Source organism: Oratosquilla oratoria, chromosome 18 (genome assembly GCF_046742065.1).
Source record: "Oratosquilla oratoria isolate Oo_2021 chromosome 18, ASM4674206v1, whole genome shotgun sequence".
Classification (NCBI taxonomy): domain Eukaryota; kingdom Metazoa; phylum Arthropoda; class Malacostraca; order Stomatopoda; family Squillidae; genus Oratosquilla; species Oratosquilla oratoria.
The window spans coordinates 22183474-22207748 of record NC_134794.1 but is presented as its reverse complement, the minus strand read 5'-3'; the positions used below and the strand labels follow the sequence as shown (position 1 = coordinate 22207748).

Here is a 24275-nt window from a genome sequence, read left to right as displayed (position 1 = left end):
GAAGGATAGAGTAGAAAGGAGTGTAGGAGAAATGGAGATGTTTCAAGGAGGGAGTTACAAAGTGTGCAAAGATGGTGTCTGTTGAGGAAGGAAGGAAGAAGACAGAAGATAGGGGTGAGTGGAGAATGGCTGTGTATGGATGATACTGTGATACATGGGAGGGATATATGGGATATGGGAATGATGTTTAGATGCAGCCCAAATGGTTCTCCCCATTATTATTATTAATTTTATTTATTTATTTTGTTTTCTCTCTCTCTCTCTCTCTCTCTCTCTCTCTTCTACTTCTTCTGCATGAAGGGATGAAGAGGTGGGTTGCTGATTGAATGAAGTGGCCTTGCTATGTCTTGTTGCATTACTTCTGACCCAGGGCAGTGGGCGAGATGCAGGGATGACCCATCATCCAGGAGGAGGCAAGAAAAGAGAGGGAGGTGTGGTGGTGAATGGGAGTGGAGTATGTGGGGATGAAATGGATGGGAGTGGATTTATGCCTTTTGACTTTGGCTACCTCCCTTGTAAGGGGGAAAAGCCCTTGGTATATGTATATATATACTTAAATCTTACTCTTGTCATTAAAGGTACTGAACAAATCTCCATTTGGGAATTACAGTATTTTAAAATTTGAGGTGACTTCCAAAGTTAAGTGGGGGTTTATATTTACAAATTGGAAGATAAATTTTTTTTTGCAAATGTATTTGCTTTTTGGAGGTTAAAAAACTGTGAAACAATCTAAATATACCAAGAGGCTTTTTCCTCCTTGTATGGGAGATAGCCAACCAGTTACTGATTTTGCAAACAATTTGTTTCATGGTGTCATTTATGGTTTCACTGTAGGTCATAATTATTCCATTCTGTTTTAAACTTCATCCAATTATTTTATTCGGAACAGGTGAGGATGGAAGCTTTGCAAAAGATATCAAGTATAATCAATGAAGCTAAGTTCATTACATCGGACATTGGAGAGCTGCCAACTGCAATATGTGCACGAATGACAGATACCAACAAGAACCTTTCTGCTGAGGCATTGAAAATTGTCACTGCTTTGGCAATAGCCTTAGGCCCACACTGTAAACCGCACACGAGAAATATTGTCCCAGGAATGTTGTCTGCCATTGGAGACAGTAAGGTAAAGGAAGACATGTAGTACATGAAAATAATATGCTGAGATTGTATGGAAATTAATGTTAAGATATATATATGCATAGTAATTTTGCGGGAAAAAGTAAAGGAAGAAAGGGTACATTTCAAGGAAGTACTAAAGTGTGCAAAGAGATGTGGGATGGATAGGATAGATAGATAGAGGCAATGAATGGTGGGATGAAGAGGTGAAGGTGGTGGTGGCAGAAGATGTGAGCATGCAAGGAATGGTCTCGGAGATGAAATGGGGAACCATATCAATGGTACAATGAAGGTGAAAGAAGAATGAAAGGTGAGAGAGGACAGGAGAGCTTATGTGAAGTGGAGTAGGTGTCTAATGGAACTTTTTTAAAGAATTGTGATGGATGAGGTGTGCATCAAACAATGAACCAAGTCAGAATGATTTTACTGGGTTCACACAGGACTTATATACAAAACATGAAGCTCAGCAGGGAGCATGGTTAACCAATCAGAAGCTCGCTTGTGGTATGAGTGAATTTGTGAGCTTTGGTGAGTAGCATTTCGTGGGAGGCAATCACTATTTCCATGTACACAAGGAGTTTGTACCCAAGCAGGGAGCTGGTTGGCTGACTGCAGTGTAGGCCCATGCTGAGGGATGATTGGCTGTCTGCAATCTGAGCCTTTGCTGAGACTTTAAGCACTCATCCCCTCAAAAGAGGAGGCATTGTGGCAGTTTGCTGGCTTGTATGTTTGTTGGCAAGGGACGAACTTTCCGACAATGCACCTGAGCCACATGATGTCTACTTGGGTGAGCATGTCAGGGGAAAATTCCCCTGGAATGACGAGAGAGTCACCATATACCATTTTGGCAGGTGAGACATATAGGCCATCCTTTGATGTGGTCTGTAAGTCAAAGAGGACTCAGGGAAGCTGGTTTTACCATGCTGCATCAGTGCATCAGGACATCAGCAACTTTCAGCATTCTGTGCAGACACTCCTCAACTTTGAGGTTGTAAGCTGTTGTGTGGTGGATTGTGGTACCTAGCACCTGCCCTAGGGACATCCAGAATTGCAATGTGAATGCAGTGCTGCAGTCTGAGGTAATGTGATCAGGCAAAATGTTTTAGGCAATCCAACCTGACACAAGGGTGACGGCACAAGAGGAGACCGTAGCATTAGCCATGAGGGATGGCTTCTGGCCCTTGAAAGGGGGGAGGGGGCCCAGTATGTTCACGTGAATGTGGGTGAATTGACACTGCGGTTGGTGGAAAGTCCTGTTACCTGTCTCGGTGTGTCATTGTATCTTTGGTTTCTGGCAGGCAATACATACATGGGCCCAGCTTTATGCATCTTTTGTGATGCCATGCCACACAAATTTCTCCTTGAGAAGGTGAGCCGTGGTGTGACGTGAAGGATGTGATAGATCGTGAATGAGGCTGAAGCCCCTTCAGTGCATGGTGGTGGGTATCCAGAGGCAGGGGGCAGGAGAGTACATTTGTGGGCATAGGCTCTGAAGCATGCATGGTAGAAACATAGCTGTTGTGTTCGGGACCTTGGGGCTGGCTGCTGTGGGGCTGAAGGAGGCTGCCGGTACTAGTATCTGCTGTCTGAAGCTACAGCAGTGACCTGGGCATCACTGTTGTGACATGGATATGTTGGGAGGCAGAGGCTTGTGCATCAAACAGGCAGTCCCTGATTTTTCCAAGATTGTCATCACTTTCATGTTCCACAATGGGTATCATAGCATGGATGTTGTTAGGGAACCATTGCAACCACAAGACTTGGAGCATGTCAATGGTGCTGTGGCTGTTGCCATCAGTGGAGGGCATGAGGGCCAGCACCCGCATTTCCAGTAGGGCGTCCAAAGGGCATACATATACATACCAAGGCCTTTTCCCCCTTACAAGGGCGGTAGCCAAAAAGGAAAATGCATAAAATCACTCCCACCCATTCCATCCCTGAATACACTCCACACCCCTCCACCCTCCCTCCCATCTTAGCACCTCCCAGATGATGGGTCATCCCTGCACCTTGTCCACTGCCCTGGGTCAGAAGCAGTGCCACAAGACACAGCACATTCACAACAAGGCTGCCTCATTAAATCGGCGACCCCCCCCCCCTCTCCATCCCCCCCATGCATAAAGGAAAAGACAGGGAGAAATCCCTTCGGGCTTTGTCAAAATTTGCTCACACATACCGCTTCACCCCCGAAGGGCATAGGTCTCTGAATAGCTGTCTCACCAGTTGTAGGATCCTGTTCACTTTTGTGATGGGTGAAGGCATGAAACACTGGAGGAGGAATTTCTACAGTTCCTTGTATTGGATTGGGTTGCTGCCTTTGGCATCAAGCCATTTGGCAGTGAGGTCGAAAGTTTTGTCAGGTAGGGCAGCAAGGACATGGTCAGCTTATGATGTCACTCGTGTCACCCTCTTCAATCTAAACTATATCTTGGCACAGTGGAACCATGTGACAATTTTGATGGGGTTAAAGGTGGTTAGTTTGACCTAGGCTGCAGCGACATAGGAGTCCTCTGGGTTGATGGTGTTACTGGTGACATCGGAATTGTTTGGTGATAAAGTTTCTAATGGATCAATCATGGTGGCAGTGGTGAAGGCTGGCTGGTTGTTGTTGTTGTTGTTGTTGTCGTTCCCTAGACTGTCTGTCCGAGCAGTCCCGTCTCCCCAAGGAATACCATAGCCAAAACTGGGTTTTCCCACAAATCCTTTATAGAGCATATGTTGTTGTGTTTGCGTGCATGATTGTGTATAATGCAGTCTTCCATTATGTGTTGTATGGTATGGGGTGAAGTGTTACATCCTGGGCAACTGTTCACAATGCGGTCATCCAGCCTCTTCTGGTAGCTTAGAAGTGCTGGGTGGTGACCGCACCGCAGTCTGGCCAAGTGGACTCTGTCCTTTCGTGGGAGAGAGGATTCAGAAGGGTGGATATCAGGGGGTCTGGCATGCAGCAGTGTGTTGTCTTTCAGTGTGTTAATGGAGCGGTGAGTGATATGATTATGAATATGTTTCCGGAGGCTGGTATTTGGTGGTTGTGGAGGAAGAGAAGAGAGTATCTGTGCATGATAAAGGTCTTTGGGTGTTGTTTTAATGTTTCTTGGTGTGTGTGGGTGTTCTGCTATGTAGTGTAGCGGGTGTGATGTGTTTGTGGTGGCTGCGGCAAGTGTTTGTGTGCCTCTCATGTCGAGGTGGTCCTTGACTTTGAGGACTTTTGTTTCATGGTGTAAATGGTCTGTAGGTGTTGTATTTGTGCAGCCTGTAATTGTTTTTAGGGCTTTGTTTTGTATGATTTGAAGGGTGTTGTGGTGCGTCTCACTGAGATTAGGAGCCCATGCGGGACTCGCATAATTCAACACTGAGCGTATGTTTGTTGATTGGGTCACCACTGTGATGGGTGAAGTGTGCATCAAACAGTGAACCAAGTCTGAATGATTTTATTGGGCTTATACAGGGCTTGTATACAAAACATGAAGCTCAGTTGGGAGCACAGTCAACCCATCAGAAGCTCACTCACTTGTGGGTCAAGCAAGTTTGCAAGCTTCAGTGAGTAGTGTCTCATGGGAGACAATTGCTACTTCCACATATGAGAGGAATTTGTACACAAGCAGGGGGCTGGTTGGCAGACTAGTGTTGGCCCATGCTGAGAGATGATTGGCTGACTGCAGTGCGGGCCCATGCTGAGGCTTTACAGAATAATATGTCTTTGAAGAAAGTGAAGAGTGAGGGGGAGAATTGGGTAAGGGTGAAGGGTGAGTATAGCTAGATATTAATAGAAGTGAAACAAGTGAGTGGAAGATGGGTAGTGTCTCTAGCTGTTGAATGTAGAAGAGGATAGGGAGGTTATTATTGTGGCAATGGGACATGCCAGGAGAACAATTAAGAAGGGAGAAATGAATGATAAAGCTATAGCAAGAGGGAAAGTACAAAGAGCATTTAAATGAAAGCTGGTAAGGCACTTTGGTTGGAGGGTTGTCATGTGGAGTGTTGGACCAAAAGACTAGTTATAGTGGAATGGATGGTGATATTGTTTAATTTGTCAGATTGAAGTATACAGGTAGATTAGAAGAGTACATGTATAGTTCAGATATACAAGAGAAAACCAGACAAATATGAATGTAGTTTTAGGGAGATCACTTTGTTAAGATTGGTAATAGATGCCAAGAGGAGATTGTACGAAGGGGTGATTGTGCCGACAGTTTTTATTGGGCAGAGATTTGGAATTTAAGAGAGACAGAGAGGAGAAGTTTGAATGTGTTTTAGATGAAATGTCTGTGAAGTATGGTAGGGGTTACTAGATTGAATAGAGTGAGAAACAAGGTGGGGAGTGGGAAAGGAGATGACAGATAGAGCTGATGAAAGAGTATTGGGATCGTTTGGACACATGGAAAGAATGAGTGAAGAAAGATTAGTAAAAGGTGTGGGAGGCAGAGGTTGAGGGAGTAAATTTGAGGGGATGACCAAGGATGAGATGGATGGATGTATGGGGTGAAGGAGGCATTGAGCAAGAGGGGAATATTTGTTGAGGAAGGAAGGGAGAAGGCAGGAGATGGGGATGAGTGGAGAGTGGCTGTATATAGATGATACTGCTGTACAAGGAAGGGAGGGGTGGTGGGGGTAGGGGGTTCTTATGTGTGAATGAGGTTTTGACACAGCCCAGAGGGAATTCTTCCCCATCTTCTCTTTTTCTGAATGAGGGAATGGAGAAGGGGGTCGCTGATTAAGCGAAGCAGCCTTGCTATGGATGTACTGTGTCTTGCTGCATTGCTTCTGACCCAGGGCAGTGGGGGTGGATACAGGGATGACCCATCATCCTTGAGGAGCTAAGATGAGAGGGAGGATAGGGTAATGGAGGGGAGGGGAATGGGTACGTGCCTTTGGTTTGGCTACATCCCTTATAAAGGGGAAGAAGCTTTTGGTATAAAGATAAATAGGTAGACTTTGTTAAGCCCTTCCATACAATGATGCCATTGTAGGTGTCATGTGGTGCAAGTGGGTATATTAGGATGCCGGCATTGGCGTCTTGATTATATTTTGTAGTTGTGCCAGTGACCCCCATATTCTGTGAAGTGGCTTGATCTTATTTTCTGTAGTTATTAATATTCCTAGTGAAAGAGAATGAGTAATATAGCTGTAACTTTATATTTTCTAGTGCATTGTGATGCAATAATTTGACTTATTGAAAAGGTTAAGTGTAGTTTGGAAAGTGTATTTAAAAGGATTAAGAGGGGAATTGGGCGTAACTGGGGAAAAGTATTGTAGATGGAGGAGAGGAAGTAAGTGAATAGATCAAGTATTTATGTGAAGACTAATAAACAAGTTGTAAGCAAAGGTTAAGGATGCTTCATGGATTTGGAGAAGGCATATAACTGAAATTTATTTTTCAAAAGATTTAAGTACATGTTCTTTATTCCCACAGCAAAATATTAGACAGCTTGCCTTGACAACTCTCAACACCTGGGTGGATCAGATGGGTCTCAAAGAAGTGATTGATGGAGAGATGTTCATGGATGCTTTCAAGACTGGATCACCTTTCCTGAAGGCAGAGCTCTTCCTGTGGATGGCAGAAAAACTTAAAGATGGTAATAGTAAATATTAATCATGAATAATGATGTGAGAGTAACTATTTGACTTAGTTTATGGGTTCCTTACTTCCTTTGAGAGGGTTTTTTTCTGAGGGACTGACATGTTGTGAGGTGCTGAATTATTTTGTTTGAGGGTCTGTCTTGAGGAGCTTGTTCAGTAATCTGGGTGTGAATGAACTTGCATGTGGAGGTGAATCAATCAATCTATTACTCCAGGTATCTCTTGCAGGAGACCCACTTCTCCCAAGTAACCACCAATGGCCACAGGACAAGCCCATAGGTCACTTGGGAAGACATATTTAGCTATTGTATAGAGATAGTGTGGGACAGTGAAAGTTCAATGTCTTATGTGTGATGGTTGCATCTAGGGCAATTTGAATCTGGCCAGGCCTGCTCTGTGCTGGTATTGTCTTAAGAGGTGGGTGATGTCCTGAATGCAAGCATACTAGTATGGTCCTTGCTTCTCATGAAATGGGTTTTTCTGTGGAGCCAATGTCAATTGGGGTGAGGGTGTGTAGTATTGAGTTTGGTGGTCTATCTTGAAGAGCTTGTTTTGTGATCTGGGTGTGAATGTGTATATTTGTATAGATGTATGGTACAGTTTGGATATAAAAAATGCAAAGAAAAGGTTTGAAGGAATAATTTTGCCCATGGTATTGTAAGGAGCAGACTTCGAATGTAAGGGAAGCAGAGAGTTTTATAATAGTGAGGAATGTGGAGTTGAGGCAGAGAACAGATAGGAAGGGAGCTGTCATATAGGGTAGCTCAAACCACTGATGTGGTATGGTAACATGAAAAAAATGATAGATGAAAGATTTGCAAAGAATTAAAAGAAGTGGATGGAGTGAACTTGAAGGGAAGACAAAGAATAAGGTGGATGGATAGGTGAAAGAAGCTTTGAATGCTTGTAGTATGTCAAGGAGGTAGGAGAAAATGCAAAAGATTATAGTAAATGGTGGGAAAATGTAAATAGATTAAGGGATGGGTCTCTCATGTATTTGATATATTTACCTAGTTGCATTTTACGGCAAGAGAGCTATGCTTGTAGTGACCCACTTTTGTATCTTTCTGCAACCATTTTGTCCTTAAAGTCATGTTTAGTTTTAGCACTAGTTGTTTCCTCATTCAGTTTGTCCCATATATATCTCCCAGTGTGGAAAAGGCTTATGATAGGGTAGACAGAAAGGCACTGTGGGAGGTTATGCAGATTTATGGGATAGGAGGAAAGCTTTTGGGAGCTGTCAAGAGTTTTTATGTGAGTAGTAGAGCATGTGTTAGGATTGGAAATGGAGAGAGTGAGTGGTTTGAAGTAAAGGTGGGACTTCGTCAAGGATGCGTTATGTCGCCCTGGCTGTTCAACTTATACATGGATGGGGTGGTGCGAGAGGTGAATGCTAGGGTAGTGAGTCAGGGATTGGAGATGGTTAAAGAAAATGGAGAAAAGTGGGAGGTGAGCCAGCTGTTGTTTGCGGACGACACTGCGCTTGTGGCAGGGTCAGAGGAGGGATTGAGGAAGCTGGTGGCAGAGTTTGGGAGAGTATGTGATAGAAGAAAGCTAAAGATAAATGTGGGTAAAAGTAAGGTGATGAGATGTACAAGGGGTGAAAGTGGCAGTAGACTGGAAGTGAACATTAAGGGAGAGCGACTGGAGGAAGTGGATAGTTTTAGATACTTGGGTGCAAGTGTAGCAGGAAAAGGTGGAGTGAAGGTGGAGGTAGAATGTAGATTGAGAGAAGCGAGTAAATGCCTTGGTGGTTTAAAGAGTGTAATGAGAAATAGACATTTGGGAATGGATGCGAAGAGGAGACTGTATGAAGGAGTGATTGTGCCAACAGCACTGTATGGGGCAGAAACGTGGAACATAAGAGAAGAAGAGAGAAGGAGTTTGAATGTGTTTGAGATGAGGTGTCTGAGAAGTATGGTGGGGGTTACTAGGCTAGATAGAGTGAGAAATGAGGAGGTGAGGAGGAGAACAGGGGTGAAAAAGGATTTGGGAGAGAGGGTTGATGAAAGAATATTAGGATGGTTTGGACACATGGAAAGAATGAGTGAAGAAAGACTAGTAAAAGAGGTATGGAAGGCAGATGTGGAGGGAGTGAACATGAGGGGACGTCCTAGGATGAGGTGGATGGATGGGGTGAAGGGGGCTTTGGGGAAGAGGGGAATGTCTGTTGAGGAAGGAAGGGAGAGGACGGAAGACAGAGGTGAGTGGAGAATGGTTGTATATGGATGATGTTGTGACTGCATGAGGAGGAATGGGCGGGGTGGGTGGGTGGGTGGGGTAGTATGTGTGAGTAAATTTTGACGCAGCCCGAAGGGATTTCTCCCCGTCCTCTCCTTATGCAAAGGGGGACGGAGAGGGGGGGTCGCCGATTAAATGAAGCGGCCTTGCTGTGGATGTACTGTGTCTTGCGACACTGCTTCTGACCCAGGGCGGTGGGCAGGGTTCAGGGATGACCCGTCATCCAGGAGGTGCTCAGATGAGAGGAAGGGTGGGAGGGGTGTGGAGTGTATTTAGGGATGAAATGGGTGGGAGTGTTTTTATGCCTTTCCCTTTGTGGCTACCTCCCTTGGAAGGGGGAAAAAGCCTTGGTATATGTATGTATGCTCTCTCCCCCCCCCCCCAGATCTCTTCTGTAACTGTCCTTCTTAAGTTTCTTCTTGTGTCCTCTTTTTTCTTCTGTCCCACTTTAGTAAGTCATCTCTGTCAAGAATTTCCACCCCTTTCATAATTCTATAGATGGTTAGCAAATTGCCTCTTTCTCTTCTTTGTTCCAAGGTTGGTAGATTTAATTTGTGTGTGTGTGTCTTTTTTGTATTATTATTATAGTGGAGAGGGGGCATTGCCTTGTTATAAAATGTCCATATATTTATCTTTCTGTATAGCATTTAATCCAGTGTGAAAATGGACAAGGAAAACCCTTCTTCACTTGATGTGCTGAGATGATGGGGGTTTTAATCATATATAAGTGTGTGAGGAGATGGCTGCACTAAGGAGGAAATGGTCTTTTGATATAAAGATTCCTTTAGTTCATAGGCATTGTATGTAAAAAATAAATAACCTTTTCACCCAAGCACCTCCGAGGACCATCAACAAAGATGAGTTGAATGGCTGTGTTGGGTATTTGTATGCTGGTTTAGAAGACAGAAATGCAGATGTGCGGAAAAATGCTGCAGAGGCTGTCCTCCCCTTCATGATGCACCTTGGCTATGATGCCATGTCACGCCACACCAGTAAAGTCAAGGTAGGTGACTTGGGATGTAGATATCTGCCTTTCCTCTAATGATTTCATTATATGAAAGGCTCCAAATTATGCATTCAACCTTTTTAAGATTGGAGAATTCATTTAGATGAATAAAATTATCTGGCATTAGCCAGATCAAGGGTTGTCACAACATTTTTCTATAGATTAAGTTTTAATCCATTTAGGGGTACAGGTTTTTCCCAGCTGAATGAAACCATCTTTAGCCAAATTGAAATTCTTAAGTAGGATAACACCTTAATGTGTTGGTTGAATTAGTATTACAGTAGTACTTACCTTAGTATCTCAATAGTTGTGACATGTTAGATCTTTGACATTTATATGGATTTACTGAAGTGAAAATTTCAAAAGTGGATAATTATTTTTTGTCAATGATGAGATGTACAAGGGGTGAAAGGGGCAGTAGTATGGAAGTCAGCATTAAGGGAGAGCGACTGGAGGAAGTGGATAGTTTTAGATACTTAGGAGCAAATGTGGCAGGAAAAGGTGGAGTGAAGGTGGAGGTAGAATGTAGATTGAGAGAAGCGAGTAAATGCCTTGGTGGATTAAAAAGTGTAATGAATATTTGGGAATGGATGCTAAGAGGAGACTATATGAAGGAGTGATTGTGCCAACAGCACTGTATGGGGCAGAAGCATGGAACATAGGAGAGGAAGAGAGAAGGAGTTTGAATGTGTTTGAGATGAGGTGTCTGAGAAGTATGATAGGGGTTACTAGGCTAGATAGTGTGAGAAATGAGGAGGTGAGGAGGAGAACAGGGGTGGAAAGGGGGTTGGGAGATAGGTTTGATGAAAGAGTATTAGGATGGTTTGGACACATGGAAAGAATGAGTGAAGAAAGACTAGTAAAAGAGGTATGGAAGGCAGATGTGAAGGGAGTGAACATGAAGGGACGTCCTAGTATGAGGTGGATGGATGGGGTGAAGGGGGCTTTGGGGAAGAGGGGAATGTCTGTTGAGGAAGGACGGGAGAGGACAGAAGACAGGGGTGAATGGAGAATGGTTGTATATGGATGATGCTGTGATGCATGAGGTGGAATGGGCAGGGGGGTGAGGTAGTATATGTGAGCAAATTTTGACGCAGCCTGAAGGGATTTCTCCCCGTCTTCTCCTTTATGCATGGGGGGACAGAGAGGTGGGGTTGCCGATTTAATGAAGCAGCCTTGCTGTGGATGTGCTGTGTCTTGCGACACTGCTTCTAACCCAGGGCAGTGGACAGGGTGCAGGGATGACCCATCATCCAGGAGTTGCTAAGATGAGAGGGAGAGTGGAGGGGAGTGGAGTGTATTCAGGGATGGAATGGGTGGGAATGATTTTATGCCTTTTCCTTTTTGGCTACATCCCTTGGTATATGTATGTATGTCAATGAATGAATGAATGAAGAAAAATTAGTAAATGAGATGTGGAAAGAGTGAACATGGGTCGACCAAGGATGAGGGGCATTAGTAAAGAGGTGAATGTCTGTTGAGGAAGGAAAAAACAGAAGATAGGGATGAGTGGAGAATGTGTGTGTATGGATGATGCTGTGATGCATGGAAGGGAGTAGGTGGGGAATGAGGGAGTAGGTGTAAATGATGTTTTGATGCAGCCTATAAGAGATTTCTCCTGGTCTTCTCTTTTTCTGCATAAGGGGATGGAGGTTGGGGGTTGCCGATTAAATGAAGTGGCCTTGCTATGGATATGCTTTGTCTTGCTGCACTGCTTCTGACCCAGGGCAGTGTGCGAGATACAGGGATGACCCATCATCCAGGAGGAGCCAAGAAAAGAGGGATGGTGAATGGGAGTAGAGTATGTGGGGATGAAATGGGTGGGAGTTGATTTGTGCCTTTGGCTACCTCCCTTGTAAGGGGGGAAAAAGCCCTAAGAATTAATTTAATCAGGAGTGGGTGGAGTGAATTTGAGAGGAAGATGGAATGAAGTGGAGGCATTGGATGCAAAAGGAATGTTTGTTGAGCAAGGAAAAGGTTGAAAGATGAGTGAATGGAGTGGTTAGTAATGGATAAGGAAATTGTACGGTCTGAAAGGATGTTTGCATCTGCTCCGTTTTTTTTTTTTTTTTCTTCTTCTTCTTCTTCTTCTTCTTCTTCTTCTTCTTCTTCTTCTTCTTCTTCTTCTTCTTCTTCTTCTTCTTCTTCTTCTTCTTCTTCTTCTTCTTCTTCTTCTTCTTCTTCTTCTTCTTCTTCTTCTTCTTCTTCTTCTTCTTCTTCTTCTTCTTCTTCTTCTTCTTCTTCTTCTTCTTCTTCTTCTTCTTCTTCTTCTTCTTCTTCTTCTTCTTCTTCTTCTTCTTCTTCTTCTTCTTCTTCTTCTTCTTCTTCTTCTTCTTCTTCTTCTTCTTCTAGCAGATGAGGTGGGGGGGGGGGGTCACCATAAAATGAAGTGGTGGGAGTAAACCAGCTCCAGCTGCCGGTTGCTGCTGTAAAAGTGCTGTGTCTTGCTGCATTGCCTTTGACTCAAACAATTTAACAAGGGATAGAGATTACCTTTCATCCATGAGGTGCTAAGGTGGGAGGGACAATGAATATGTTTTGGACTGGTGTGGGGTGGTGTATGTTTTGACTCTGCCAACCCCCTTATAAATAGATTAAGTTCTTTTGGTTTATGTATGTACCTTCCTGATAGGTAAAGATTGTGATTTATTTTGTATTGTTATATTTCAGTAAATTTCTTTCCTTTCCTTACAGCCATCTTCCAAAAATACCGTCATGCAAGCCTTAGAGAAAGCCAAGCCCAGTCTTCCAGCCAGACCAACTCCCAAGGGCAAAGGTCCAACAAGAGGTGGTGATGGTGGTTCTGAGCGTACGCAGGCTAATGGTCCCTCAGGGGGAGGAGGAGCAGGAGGAAGAACTTCAGGGGGACCAAGCAAGAAGATCAGAGCTCCATCATCAACAAGAACAGTATGTTTCAAGTCTAAGGTTTAAGTAGTCTGAAATAGTGTTTGTAAAGGGACCTGTGATAGAAATTACAGAAAACAGAGTTGTAGACAGTACTTGAGTGTTTAGATGCAAAATTGTTCTCAGGAAGCTGTTGAATATTTGATGATCAAGTTGAGATTATGAAGATTGAGGTTTTTTAAAAACATTTAGCTATTTGAGATTGATATGGAAATTAATAGACTAGCTTGGCAACAACCAGTCTAAGGATAGGTACCACATGGTATGGACATGGTTAAGAGATCAACACATGCAATAAAATCTAAGAATTATTATAGATAGATAGATAGATAGACTTTATTTGGCAATGAATCAATGTACATGAAGTGCAAATAATGACAAGAACACATAGTTCAGAAAAATAAATGCAAATTGCCGAGGATAACACAAAAAGCATGTATGCTTATTTCCATGTTGTTGGAAAGTTAGTTGACCGCCTACACAAGTGTATATATGGTTAATGGTGAAAGGAAAAATGGAGTGACTTGAGGCATTGTGGAGTCCTCTGGGATCATCTGATGATCCATAGGATTCCTGCAAAGATTATTGACTTGATATCAGTGACACAGAGTGCTGTAAAGTATGGAGTTGATATGTCCAGCTTCTTTCCTGTTAATCCAAGAGTTTTGGGGCTTACTGGATCACACAATTTGGTCTTTCCATGCATGTGGAGATACATTGAAGCCTTGGAAAGATTTACATACCTTAGTAGTGTAGTGCAGAACAGTGGAGGGTCATGTCAGGAAGTACTTAAAAGGATTAACATTGCCCATGGTGTTATGTACTCACTCAGCCAGAGTATATGGCATTATTGTTATTTATGCAGGAGAATTAAGAATCAAATCTTGAAGTCACTTCTGTTCCCTGTCTTGCTGTATGGGTGTGAGACATGGACATGGAATGCTGACTTGAAGAGGTGTCTTGGTGTCTTTGGTACTAAGTGCCTTCAGAGAATCATGGGGTATCACTGGAATTACTTCATATTAAACCAGACTGTACTGTGAGACTCCATCTAGATCAGTTACTAGCATAATTCATGAACATCAACTTCAGCTATATGGGCATGTGGCAAGTTTCCCTGATGTTGATCCTACTCACAAGGAAAGACAACCCTCAGTGGAGGATATTAAGGGGATGCCCACAGAATTCATGGGTGGGGAGAATTGTTTGGAATGGGAAGGATGTCTGTATGGGAGCTTGCTCAGAGAGACCATGAAGCCTGGTGCTGGTGTGCAAGTTAAGCAAAGCACTCCTTGGTATATGCCCCCAAATGATAATGAAGAACAGGAGCTTGAGAATTCATTTCAGTAACATTTAAGACATGTCACCTTCATTTCTATAACTATTTTTATTTATTCGTTTATTTGTTGAGATGGATGGGGTGAAAGATGTATTGAGCAAGAAAGGGAAAAGGCAGGAGATAGGATGAGTGGAGAGTGTATAGACGATACTGTTATGCAAGGAATGGAGGGATAGGGGTGCTCATTTGTGAATGATATTTTGACACACCACAAAGGTATTTCTCCTCATCTTCTCTTTTTCTGCATGAGAGGATGAAGAGGGGGTGGGTCACTGATTATGTGAGGCGGCCTTGCTGTGGATGTAGTGTGTCTTGCTACATTGCTTCAGACCCAGGGCATTGGGTGGTATACAGGGATGACATGTCATCCATGAAGACCTAAGATGAGAGGAGTGGAATTGGGGGTGGGAGTATGTACATGCCTTTGATTTAGCTACCTCCCTTATAAGGGAGAAAGAGCTTTTGGTACATACATACATATACCAAAGGCTTTTTCCCCCTTACAAAGAAGGTACATACATACATATACCAAGGCTTTTTCCCCCTTCCAAGGGAGGTAGCCAAAAAGGGAAAGGCATAAAAACACTCCCACCCATTTCATCCCTAAATACACTCCACACCCCTCCCACCCTCCCTCTCATCTGAGCACCTCCTGGATGACGGGTCATCCCCGCACCCTGCCCACCGCCCTGGGTCAGAAGCAGTGTCGCAAGACACAGTACATCCACAGCAAGGCCGCTTCATTTAATCGGCGACCCCCCCTCTCCGTCCCCCTTTGCATATAAGGCGAGGACGGGGAGAAATCCCTTCGGGCTGCGTCAAAATTTACTCGCACATACTACCCCACCCCCCCGCCCATTCCTCCTCATGCAGTCACAACATCCAAGAAGGTAACCAAAAGAAAAGGGCATAAATACCATTCCCACCCATTCCATCTCTAAATACACTCCACTCCCCTCCACCCTCTACCCTCCCTCTTATCTTGACACCTCCTGGATGACAGGTCATCCCTGCATCTTGTCCACTGCCCTGGGTCAGAGGCAGTGTCACAAGACACAGCACATCCACAGCAAGGCCGCTTCATTATATCAGCAACCCCCCCTCTCCGTCCCCTCATGCAGAAAAGGAGAAGATGGGGAGAAATCCCTTTGGGCTGCATCAAATTTTGCTCACATATACTACCTCACCCCCCATCCCCCCACCCCTTTCACCTCATGCATCACAACATCATCCATATACAACCATTCTCCATTCACCCCTGTCTTCTGTCCTCTCCCGTCCTTCCTCAACAGACATTCCCCTATTCCCCAAAGCCCCTTTTGGTATATAGATATATTTGTTTTATTTGTTTGTTTATTTTATTTATTTTTTATTTCTTAAATGTAGTTGGGAAGGCTTATGTGAGGGTCTTAATTGAGAGGATTAGGAGAGGAACCGTGTGTGTTTAAGACAGGTAGGGGTTGGGTAGATCAGATTTTTGTGGTAAGACAGACATGTAAGAAAATTATATGAAAAGATAAGTGTTTTGGGGGCTTTTATGGATCTGGAAAAGGCTTATGACAAGGTAGACAGGAATGCACTGTAGGAGGTATTGCAGATCATATGGGATAGGAGGAAAGCTTTTAAGAGCAGTCGAGAGTTTTCATGAGAGTACAGGGTCTAACAGATAAATCCGTACAAACTTTGAAGAGGTTTTAAGCACTTAAAAAGTAACATATGGCAATTCTGATTGTTTCCAGATACTTCCATTTGTCTAATAATTTAGCCAGTTGTATACTAGCACCGGTGCAATAAACATAAAGCAATGGAACAAGCCAAACGTTCAGCCATATGCGAACTTCGTCGTGCGGGTCACACTCCTAGCGCCATAATAAGGATGCTAAAATACTCCAGACAAACTGTTTACGATGTTTGTAAACGTTTTGATGAGACCGGCGAAGACCAACGAGCTGCTCACAAGCCCAGAAGGGGCAGAATTCTAACACCTTGCTTTTTAGCTGGTCTCAAGAGAAGTGTCAATGCAAATCCAGCCTTACCATTATCGACATTGGCAAAGAAGAGAGGTGTCAGCACAATGACAATTCACAGAGCATTAAAGAAATTGGGATTAACCTCATTCTCACAAGGAAAAAGACATCTTTTGACACGAAAAATGAAAGAAATCCGCTTGACCAGGTGCCAAAAGCTGTTGAACTGGATGAAGTCGAATGGCTCAGTCATCAAGTTTTTTTCTGACGAGAAGATTTTCACAGTTGATGTGACTTTCAATAAGCGGAATGATCGCTGGATAGCCTCATCATCCTCAGAGGTTCAACACAAGACAACGACAAAGAAACCAGCAAGTGTCATGGTGCTCTGTGTGGTGTCAACTGAGGGGGACGTCTTCACTCACTTCTTCAACAACAAGGAGAAAGTCAATGCCGTTGTCTATTGCAAAGTTCTAGAAGAGAAAATAATACCCTGGATGAAAGATAAGACTAGTGGCAACCAGTTTGTCTTCCAACAAGACTCGGCTCCAGCCCACACAGCAAAGAGGACCACCAACCTTCTCGAAGGGTCAAATGTGCAGTTCTGGAACAAAGAGTTGTGGCCCTCAAATTCGCCAGACCTAAACCCTTTAGATTATTATTTTTGGGCACGAATTGAGGCCAAGGCATGTGACAAGCCACACAGAAGTATAACAACCCTGAAGACAGACATCAAGAAGGCTGTGGGTTCATTATCAAAGTCTGAGATCATCAACGCTGTATCCAAGTTTCGTAAACGCGTTGAAAGCGTCATAACAGCTGAAGGTGGTTACATTGAATGAAATCATTGTTCTTATTGCCTTTTCTAAATATACTGAAAATTTCATAACTCTCTGTTTATTATAACCCGAGATATTAATCTTAAAACATGTGATAAGAAGTTGTACGGATTTATCTGTTAGACCCTGTAGTACAGCCTGTGCTAGGATTAGAAATGGGGAGAGTGGTTTGAGGTAAAGGTGGGACTTCGTCAGGGATGTGTTATGTCACCCTGACTGTTCAATTCATACATGGATGGGGTGGTGCGAGAGGTAAATGCAAGGGATTGGAGATGGTTAAAAAAATGAAGAAAAGCAGGTGATAAGCCAGTTGTTGTTTGTGTACGACACTGCGCTTGTAGCAGGATCAGAGGAGGTATTGAGGAAGTTAGTGACAGAGTTTGGGAAGGTGTGCAAAAGAAGGAAGTTGAAGATAAATGTGGGTAAAAGTTAGGTGGTAAGAGAGATATGTGCCAAGATAAGAGGGAGAGTAGAGGGGATTGGAGTATGTAGGGGATGGAATGGATGGGAGTGGTTTCTATGCCTTTTTCTTTTGGCTACCTCCCATGTAAGGGGGAAAAAAGCCTTTGGTATATGTATGTAAAAGTTAGGTGATGAGATATACAAGGGGAGAAAGTGGCAGCAGACTGGAAGTGAGTATTAAGGGAGACTGAGGAAGTGGGTAGTTTTAGATACTTGGGTGCGAATGTGGCAGGAAAGGTAGTGGAGGTGGAGGTTGAATGTAGATTGAGAGAAGCAAGTAAATGCCTTGGTGGATTAAAAAGTGTAATGAGAAATAGACATTTGGGAATGGATGCTAAGAGGAGATTGTATGAAGGAGTGATTGTGCTGACAGCACTGTACAGGGCAGAAACAGGGAACATAAGAGAGAAGGATTTTGAATGTGTTTGAGATGAGGTGACTGAGAAGTATGATAGGGGTTACTAGGCTGGGTAGAGTAAGAAATGAGGTGAGGAGGAGAATGGGGTGGAAAAGGAGTTGGGAGATAGGGTTGAAGAAAGAGTATTAGGATGGTTTGGACATATGGAAAGAATAAGTGAAGAAAGACTAGTAAAAGAGGTGTGAAAGACAGAGGTAGGAGTGAACATGAGGGGTTGACCTAGGATGAGATGGATGGATGGGGTAAAAGGGGCTTTAGGAAAGAGGGGAATGTCTTTTGAGGAATGATGGGAGAGGACGGGAGATAGGGGTGAATGGAGAATGGTTGTATATGGATGATGCTGTGATGCAAGAGGTGGAATGTTTGGGGGATGGTGGGTGTGAAATATATTGATGCAGCCTGAAGGGATTTCTCCCCCATCTTCTTTTCTGCATGAGGGGATGGAGGGGGGGGGGTCACAGATTTAATGAAGCAGCCTTGCTGTGGATGTGCTGTATCTTGCGACACTGCCTCTGACCCAGGGCAGTGGACAAGATGCAGGGATGACCCGTCATCCAGGATGTGCCAAGATAAGGTGGATGGGAGTGGAGTATGTTAAGGATGGAATTAGTGGGATTGGTTTTTATGCCGTTGTATTTTGGCTACCTCCCTTATAAGAGGGAAAAAAGCCTTTGGTATATGTATGTAATTTTTTTTTTTTTTTTTTTTTTTTTTTTTTTTTTTTTTTTTTTTTTTTTTTTTTTTTTTTTTTTTTTTTTTTTTTTTTTTTTTTTTTTTTTTTTTTTTTTTTTTTTTTTTTTTTTTTTCTCTCGTGCCTGTCACCTGTTAACCTCTTCACTCTGGGGTACATCGCATGTCTGGCAGCATTAGCTGCCCGACGTGCGATGTTGCGTCATAATAATCACATTATAAAAAAATCAAGTCAGTGCTCAATCGTTCGTTCTCTTTCACCCGTGTATTTTGATAACCATAAAAAATTGATGAAGCCAGTTTAGAGAGAATGGAAATTATGTAGGTACGACTACAATAAATATAATCAAGATGGCGACGTTGGCATCATTGAGTACCCACTTGCTCCTCATGCCGCCTACGTAGGCGTCACCATATGGAAGTGGTTAAGGCTTCCCTCATGAAACTCTTTGAAGAGTTGATAATGAACAGTGTTTAAGTGGCAAGACCATGTGTGGGAAAGGGTGGTGAAGAGGAGGGTTGTTTAGAGGGCATTAATGGACAATGTAGTGGATTGGAAAAGTTCTAGACAAAAGTATTTTCAGGTGAGAGAGCAAGGAATTGGAAGAGAAGATCTGGGAGAAAGGATATTGAGATGGGAGGAAAAGTGGATGTGGAAGAAAAGGTAGAGACTGATATCTGGTAGAAGGTAAATAAAGAATGAATTAAGTGGAAAGGGAAGGAGGCGGAGAAGTGTTTGAGGTTAGTAAATGAAATGAAAAGGAGAGAGAGAATACTAGAAGTTGAAATAATTATGGAAGATAATAGGTCAAAGAAACTGGAATAGAAGAAGAAGAGTTATGTTTCAAGGAGGAAGCATCAAGTTCACCAAATTGGTATGCAGGATGAGGAGGATGCGAGATCACAGGAGAGACAGAATAGTGGGATGAAAATGTTAGTAGTTACAGAAGAGAAGCAATCCCATAAAGATCGATTGCTAAGAGAATTAGGAAAACATGTGAAAGATCAGAAGAAAAAAAATTGGAAAGAAATTGCAAAGTGAAAGAGGAAAGGAGAGGAGATGGAAGATGGTGAAAGTGTTGGGTAGAGAATTTTGAAGGTGGTAAGGGGAAGATGAGTAAAATATTCAGGGATTTGTTGAGTGTAAGAGATGCTATCGAACATCATTTAGAAAGTAACCGTTTGATAAATGATAGCCAGCATGGTTTCGGACGGAAACGTTCTTGCGTGACTAACTTACTCGAATTCTACAACACAGTTATCTCAAATTATGACAAAAGAAACAATATAGATTTAATATATCTAGACTTTGCAAAAGCTTTTGATACCGTCCCACACGAAAGACTACTTACTAAATTAGCTTTACACGGAATAAGTGGTAGCCTATTAAGTTGGACTAGTAATTGGTTGAATGGTCGAAAACAGAGAGTTGTTTTAAATGGAAAAACTTCTGGATGGAAAAATGTTACAAGTGGAGTTCCTCAGGGTTCCGTTCTTGGGCCACTTCTATTCATAGTATATATAAATGATACAGACCATGGACTAAAATCTACTGTTTCCAAATTTGCTGATGACACAAAACTGTGCGGAGTGGCAAATGATCACTCAAACCAATTAGATATTCAAGAAGATTTAGATCAATTACAGCAATGGTCTGAAAAGTGGCTAATGCAAGTAAATGCAAGGTAATGCACATAGGTAAAAATAACAGTAAGTACAATTACAAGTTATTTGGACATTCGTTAACAAAAGTGGATAGTGAAAAAGATCTCGGCGTAATTATCAGTAACGACCTCAAATCATCTAAGCAGTGTATTTCAGCCTCTGAGAAAGCAAATAAGATTCCAGGACTGATTGCGCGATCTTTTGATTTCAAAAGTCCATCACTCATTAACAAGCTATATAAATCGTTAGTTCGTCCACATTTGGAATATGCTGTGTCTGTATGGTCACCGAATCTCATTAAAGACATTGACAGACTGGAAAAAGTACAACAGCGAGCCACAGAACTGATTCCAAATATCAAAAATAAATCATACGAAAATCGACTAAAACACATGAATCTGTTTTCCCTAAAAAAGCGTAGACTCAGAGGTGACTTGATACAGGTCTTTAAAATTCTAAAGGGAATTGAGAACATCAAAAGTGACAATTTTCACATTGAATGAGAATCAGACAAGAAACAATGGTCTCAAACTGTCCGGAAATAGATTCAATTTGGAAGTAGGTAGAAACAACTTTGCCAACCGTGTAGTTAATGAATGTAATAAACTTCCTGCACAGGTAGTGCAATGTAGTTCAGTTCGAAGCTTTAAGAATCATTTAGATAAACACCTAAGCAAGATGCTGTAATGATTATAATTTATTTTATATTATTTGTTTTTGTTTTGTTATCATTTGTCCGTTTGATTTTCATTTATTATTAGTTATATGTCAATTTATTATTATTTACTATTTACCTGTTTATTATTTAACTATACCTATGCATTTATGTATTTTATTTGTTATTTACATTATTATAGTTTTTATTTATTATTTTATTATGATTTTTTTCACATCCGACCTATATATGGACCAAAAGGTCTCCTGTCGGCATGCTCCGCCTTTGTAATCCTTTGTATTGGGAAGGTTTGGTTGTGGCATATGGGGCTGTCAGGAAAATTCAGTAAACAGATGTAGGTTAAATGGTAATGCTGGGACTAAGGGCAAACTATATTGTTCTGAATTATTTATCTTTTAACGTTTTCATCATCTAGTAAAGGAAGGGAGAAGGCAGAAGATAAGGGTGATGAATGGAAGTGAGTCAGGGTGTGAGGAGTGGTTATGTGTGAATGATATTTTGACATAGCCTGAACGAATCTCTCCCAGTCCTCATTGTTTCTGCATGAGGGGATGGAGGGGAGGTGATGGGGTCGCAGGTCAAATGAAATGGCCTTGCTGTAGATGTGCTGTGTCTTGCAGCATTGCTCATGACCCAGGGTGATGGATAAGATGCAAGGAGAACCCATCATCCATGAGGAGCCAAGATGAGAGGGAGGGAGGGGTGGTGGATGAGAGTAGAATTATGCCTTTTGACTTTGGATACTTACCTAGTAAGGGGAAAAGAGACCTTGGGATATATATATATATGTGTGTGTGTGTGTGTGTGTGTATCTATCATCTAATGCATTCGCAGCTTGTGTATGGCAAATGCCAAACTTCTATAGTTGTGGTTGGAAACCCTCTCCAACAGGGTCCATGTCCAAACTAAATAAAAATATTTGGCATAAATTGGGAGGGGGGGGATATATTATTAGTGTTATTCTTATTCTTTTTATTTTTATTATTATTATTATTATTATTCTTGTTATTGTTATTATTATTATTATTGTTGTTGTTGTTCTTATTCTTGTTATTCTTATTCATCTTATTATTATTTTTCTTATTTTTATTGTTACTCTTCTTATCATTATTATTATTCTTATTCGTCTTCTGTTGTTGTTCTTTGAGTATTAACTGCCCAAGTTTTATGATTGTGTTAACTTTACCTTCTACAACCCAAAGTATAGAAGTGTTGGTGATTGGCAATAAAATAGTGTTATCTTAAGTGCCTGATTCTTGAGTAATTTTTGTAAGTGTTATTTGCCTGTCATCCAGGAGGAACCAAGAAAAGAGAGAAGGAGGGAAGGGTGGTGAGTGGGAATGGAGTATGTGGGGATGAAATGGGTGGGAGTGGATTTATGCCTTTGACTTTGGCTACCTCCTTTGTAAGGGAGAAAACACCCTTATATATATATGTATGTATGTTACTTTCCAGTGGTTTTGAAAAATATATACTCTAGTGTAATTAGTAAATACATTTATGTTTAGTATTGGTGTATTCACTGTTGTAGTTTCCATCTTCCTCAGCCTTGGTTTGTGACCTTTAATATGTCCACTTAAATTTGATCTTTCATGTGTAGCCTTTGACATCCACCTACCCCCATCCCACCCCAACTTGTACATAATCTTCTGTAAAGTGAGATGACTCAGCATAGGAGAGAGAAATTGTCACTTTCATTTCCATCTCTCATCCCTCTCACTCCTACCTGCTTTAAAACATGAGAGCACTTGTATTCAAGGACATATGTTTCTGAAGGCTTCAGTGTTTTGGCCTTGTGGTTGGGTTTCTCCTCAACAAAAGAGTAAGAAGATTTCTCGTTTTTTAATTGGGATGTCAATTTTATTGGTATGTTTTGTGGCTCCAGCAAATGCTTTGATATTTGAAACTGCCTGTTGCTGCAAAACCTCAGATGAATCTTGTTTGTGGTCTCTGTCATCATTTTGGTTCAGTGCTGTCTTTTGAATGATGTGTTTGAAGTTACTGCATGAATTTGATATTTCAAGGGTAAATTGAGTATTTGTTGCATTTGTTTACCTTCTGAATGGACAGGACATTATCATTGAGCTTGGTTGCCTCTGTAGATTTGGCATTTTTTGTATCTGAGGTGTACTTGTGCAGTAATTTTTCCTTGTACATGAATGTCATTTCCAAAGTTTGTGTTGTCTGTGTCTATATGCAATCATGTGCACATAGTGCTGGAGGCAGAATATGGTTTGCACGAATTAAACATTTTTATCTACTCTAGAGAGACCACTTGAGTTTAGTTTGTTGACCATGCTTGACTCTGTATGGTATATTGACTGCAAGGTTTTATGCAGTAAATGTTTTAGAGACTTGAATGACATCCCTACAATCTAGAGTCATGCAGCATTCATTTATGATTGGAGAGACTAAACTCTCTTTTAATAAAAGAACATTAATCACTTTTAACTTCTATCTTTGTTCTACTGCCCTCCTTAACCCTCTCCTTTACCTCCATGACCACTTCTTCAGTGCAATATTGCCCTCAAGGATAGAAGTGCTGGTTATTGCCAATGAGAGACTAATAATGTATTTGAAAGCTTTTTGGCATTTGTGTTCAGGGTGGCCAGTTTACCAGAGATCAGGAAAGCCCAAATAAATAAAGTGCTAAGCACTTCTATGCAAGATCCCTCAAACCTTCCCACTTCTCACACTATCACACAAGGAGAGGCCATTTGAGGGGTGGGTGGGCAACAAACAAACTATAACCTATCAAATGAACAGATGGACAAAAAAAAAAAAATGTATACATTATGTATTCTTGTTTTTTCTCTTCCAGTCCGTAAGTACCTTTGGCTCATGAGTAGGTTGCCAATCCATATGTGAAGGGGTGAACTTGGGAGGAAAGCTAAGAATAAACTTGATGGATGAGATGCCTGAGGAATGGCTGGGGGGGTAGGGAAGAAAGTTAAAGTAGGAGTGAATGGAGTGAGAGCTAGATAGATAAAAGGTTGACATGACATAAAGGGATGTTCTTCCTGTCTGCTCTGAATATTATTTTGAGATAATGAGGAATTTGATCACTATAATGAAGTGGCAGGACTACACCAGCACTAGCTATTGGCCCTCTACTCTGGAAACCCTGTTTCACAGCATTCTGTTTGACCAGAGTAGTATGGCAGGGGACAAGAATTACCCTTTATTGTTGGGGTGCTCAGATGGAAAGGGTGTAAAATGGGCTTTCATGTGTACAAAGTGGGTGTTTGCTTTGAATCAACCACCCTACTTTATAAGGAGGAAAGGTCCTCTGGTATGTATGTACAGAACCAAAGAAATAGGGAAGGAGGGACAAATTTTCTCTGTCCTGTAAAGGATGTATTAGGGCAT

The 24275-nt window shown here is 42.0% G+C and overlaps 1 protein-coding gene across 4 annotated transcripts in view; it reads left to right on the top strand.

Moving 5' to 3' along the window:
- msps (msps cytoskeleton-associated protein 5) overlaps positions 1–24275 on the top strand; it is a 142530-nt gene that overhangs the window by 82114 nt on the left and 36141 nt on the right. For all 4 annotated transcript variants that reach the window (XM_076201692.1, XM_076201691.1, XM_076201689.1 and 1 more), the window contains exons 18-21: positions 890–1126; positions 6533–6695; positions 9774–9943; positions 12641–12853. In XM_076201692.1, the coding sequence (XP_076057807.1) occupies positions 890–1126; positions 6533–6695; positions 9774–9943; positions 12641–12853 (783 nt within the window). The remainder of the gene's footprint in view (positions 1–889; positions 1127–6532; positions 6696–9773; positions 9944–12640; positions 12854–24275) is intronic.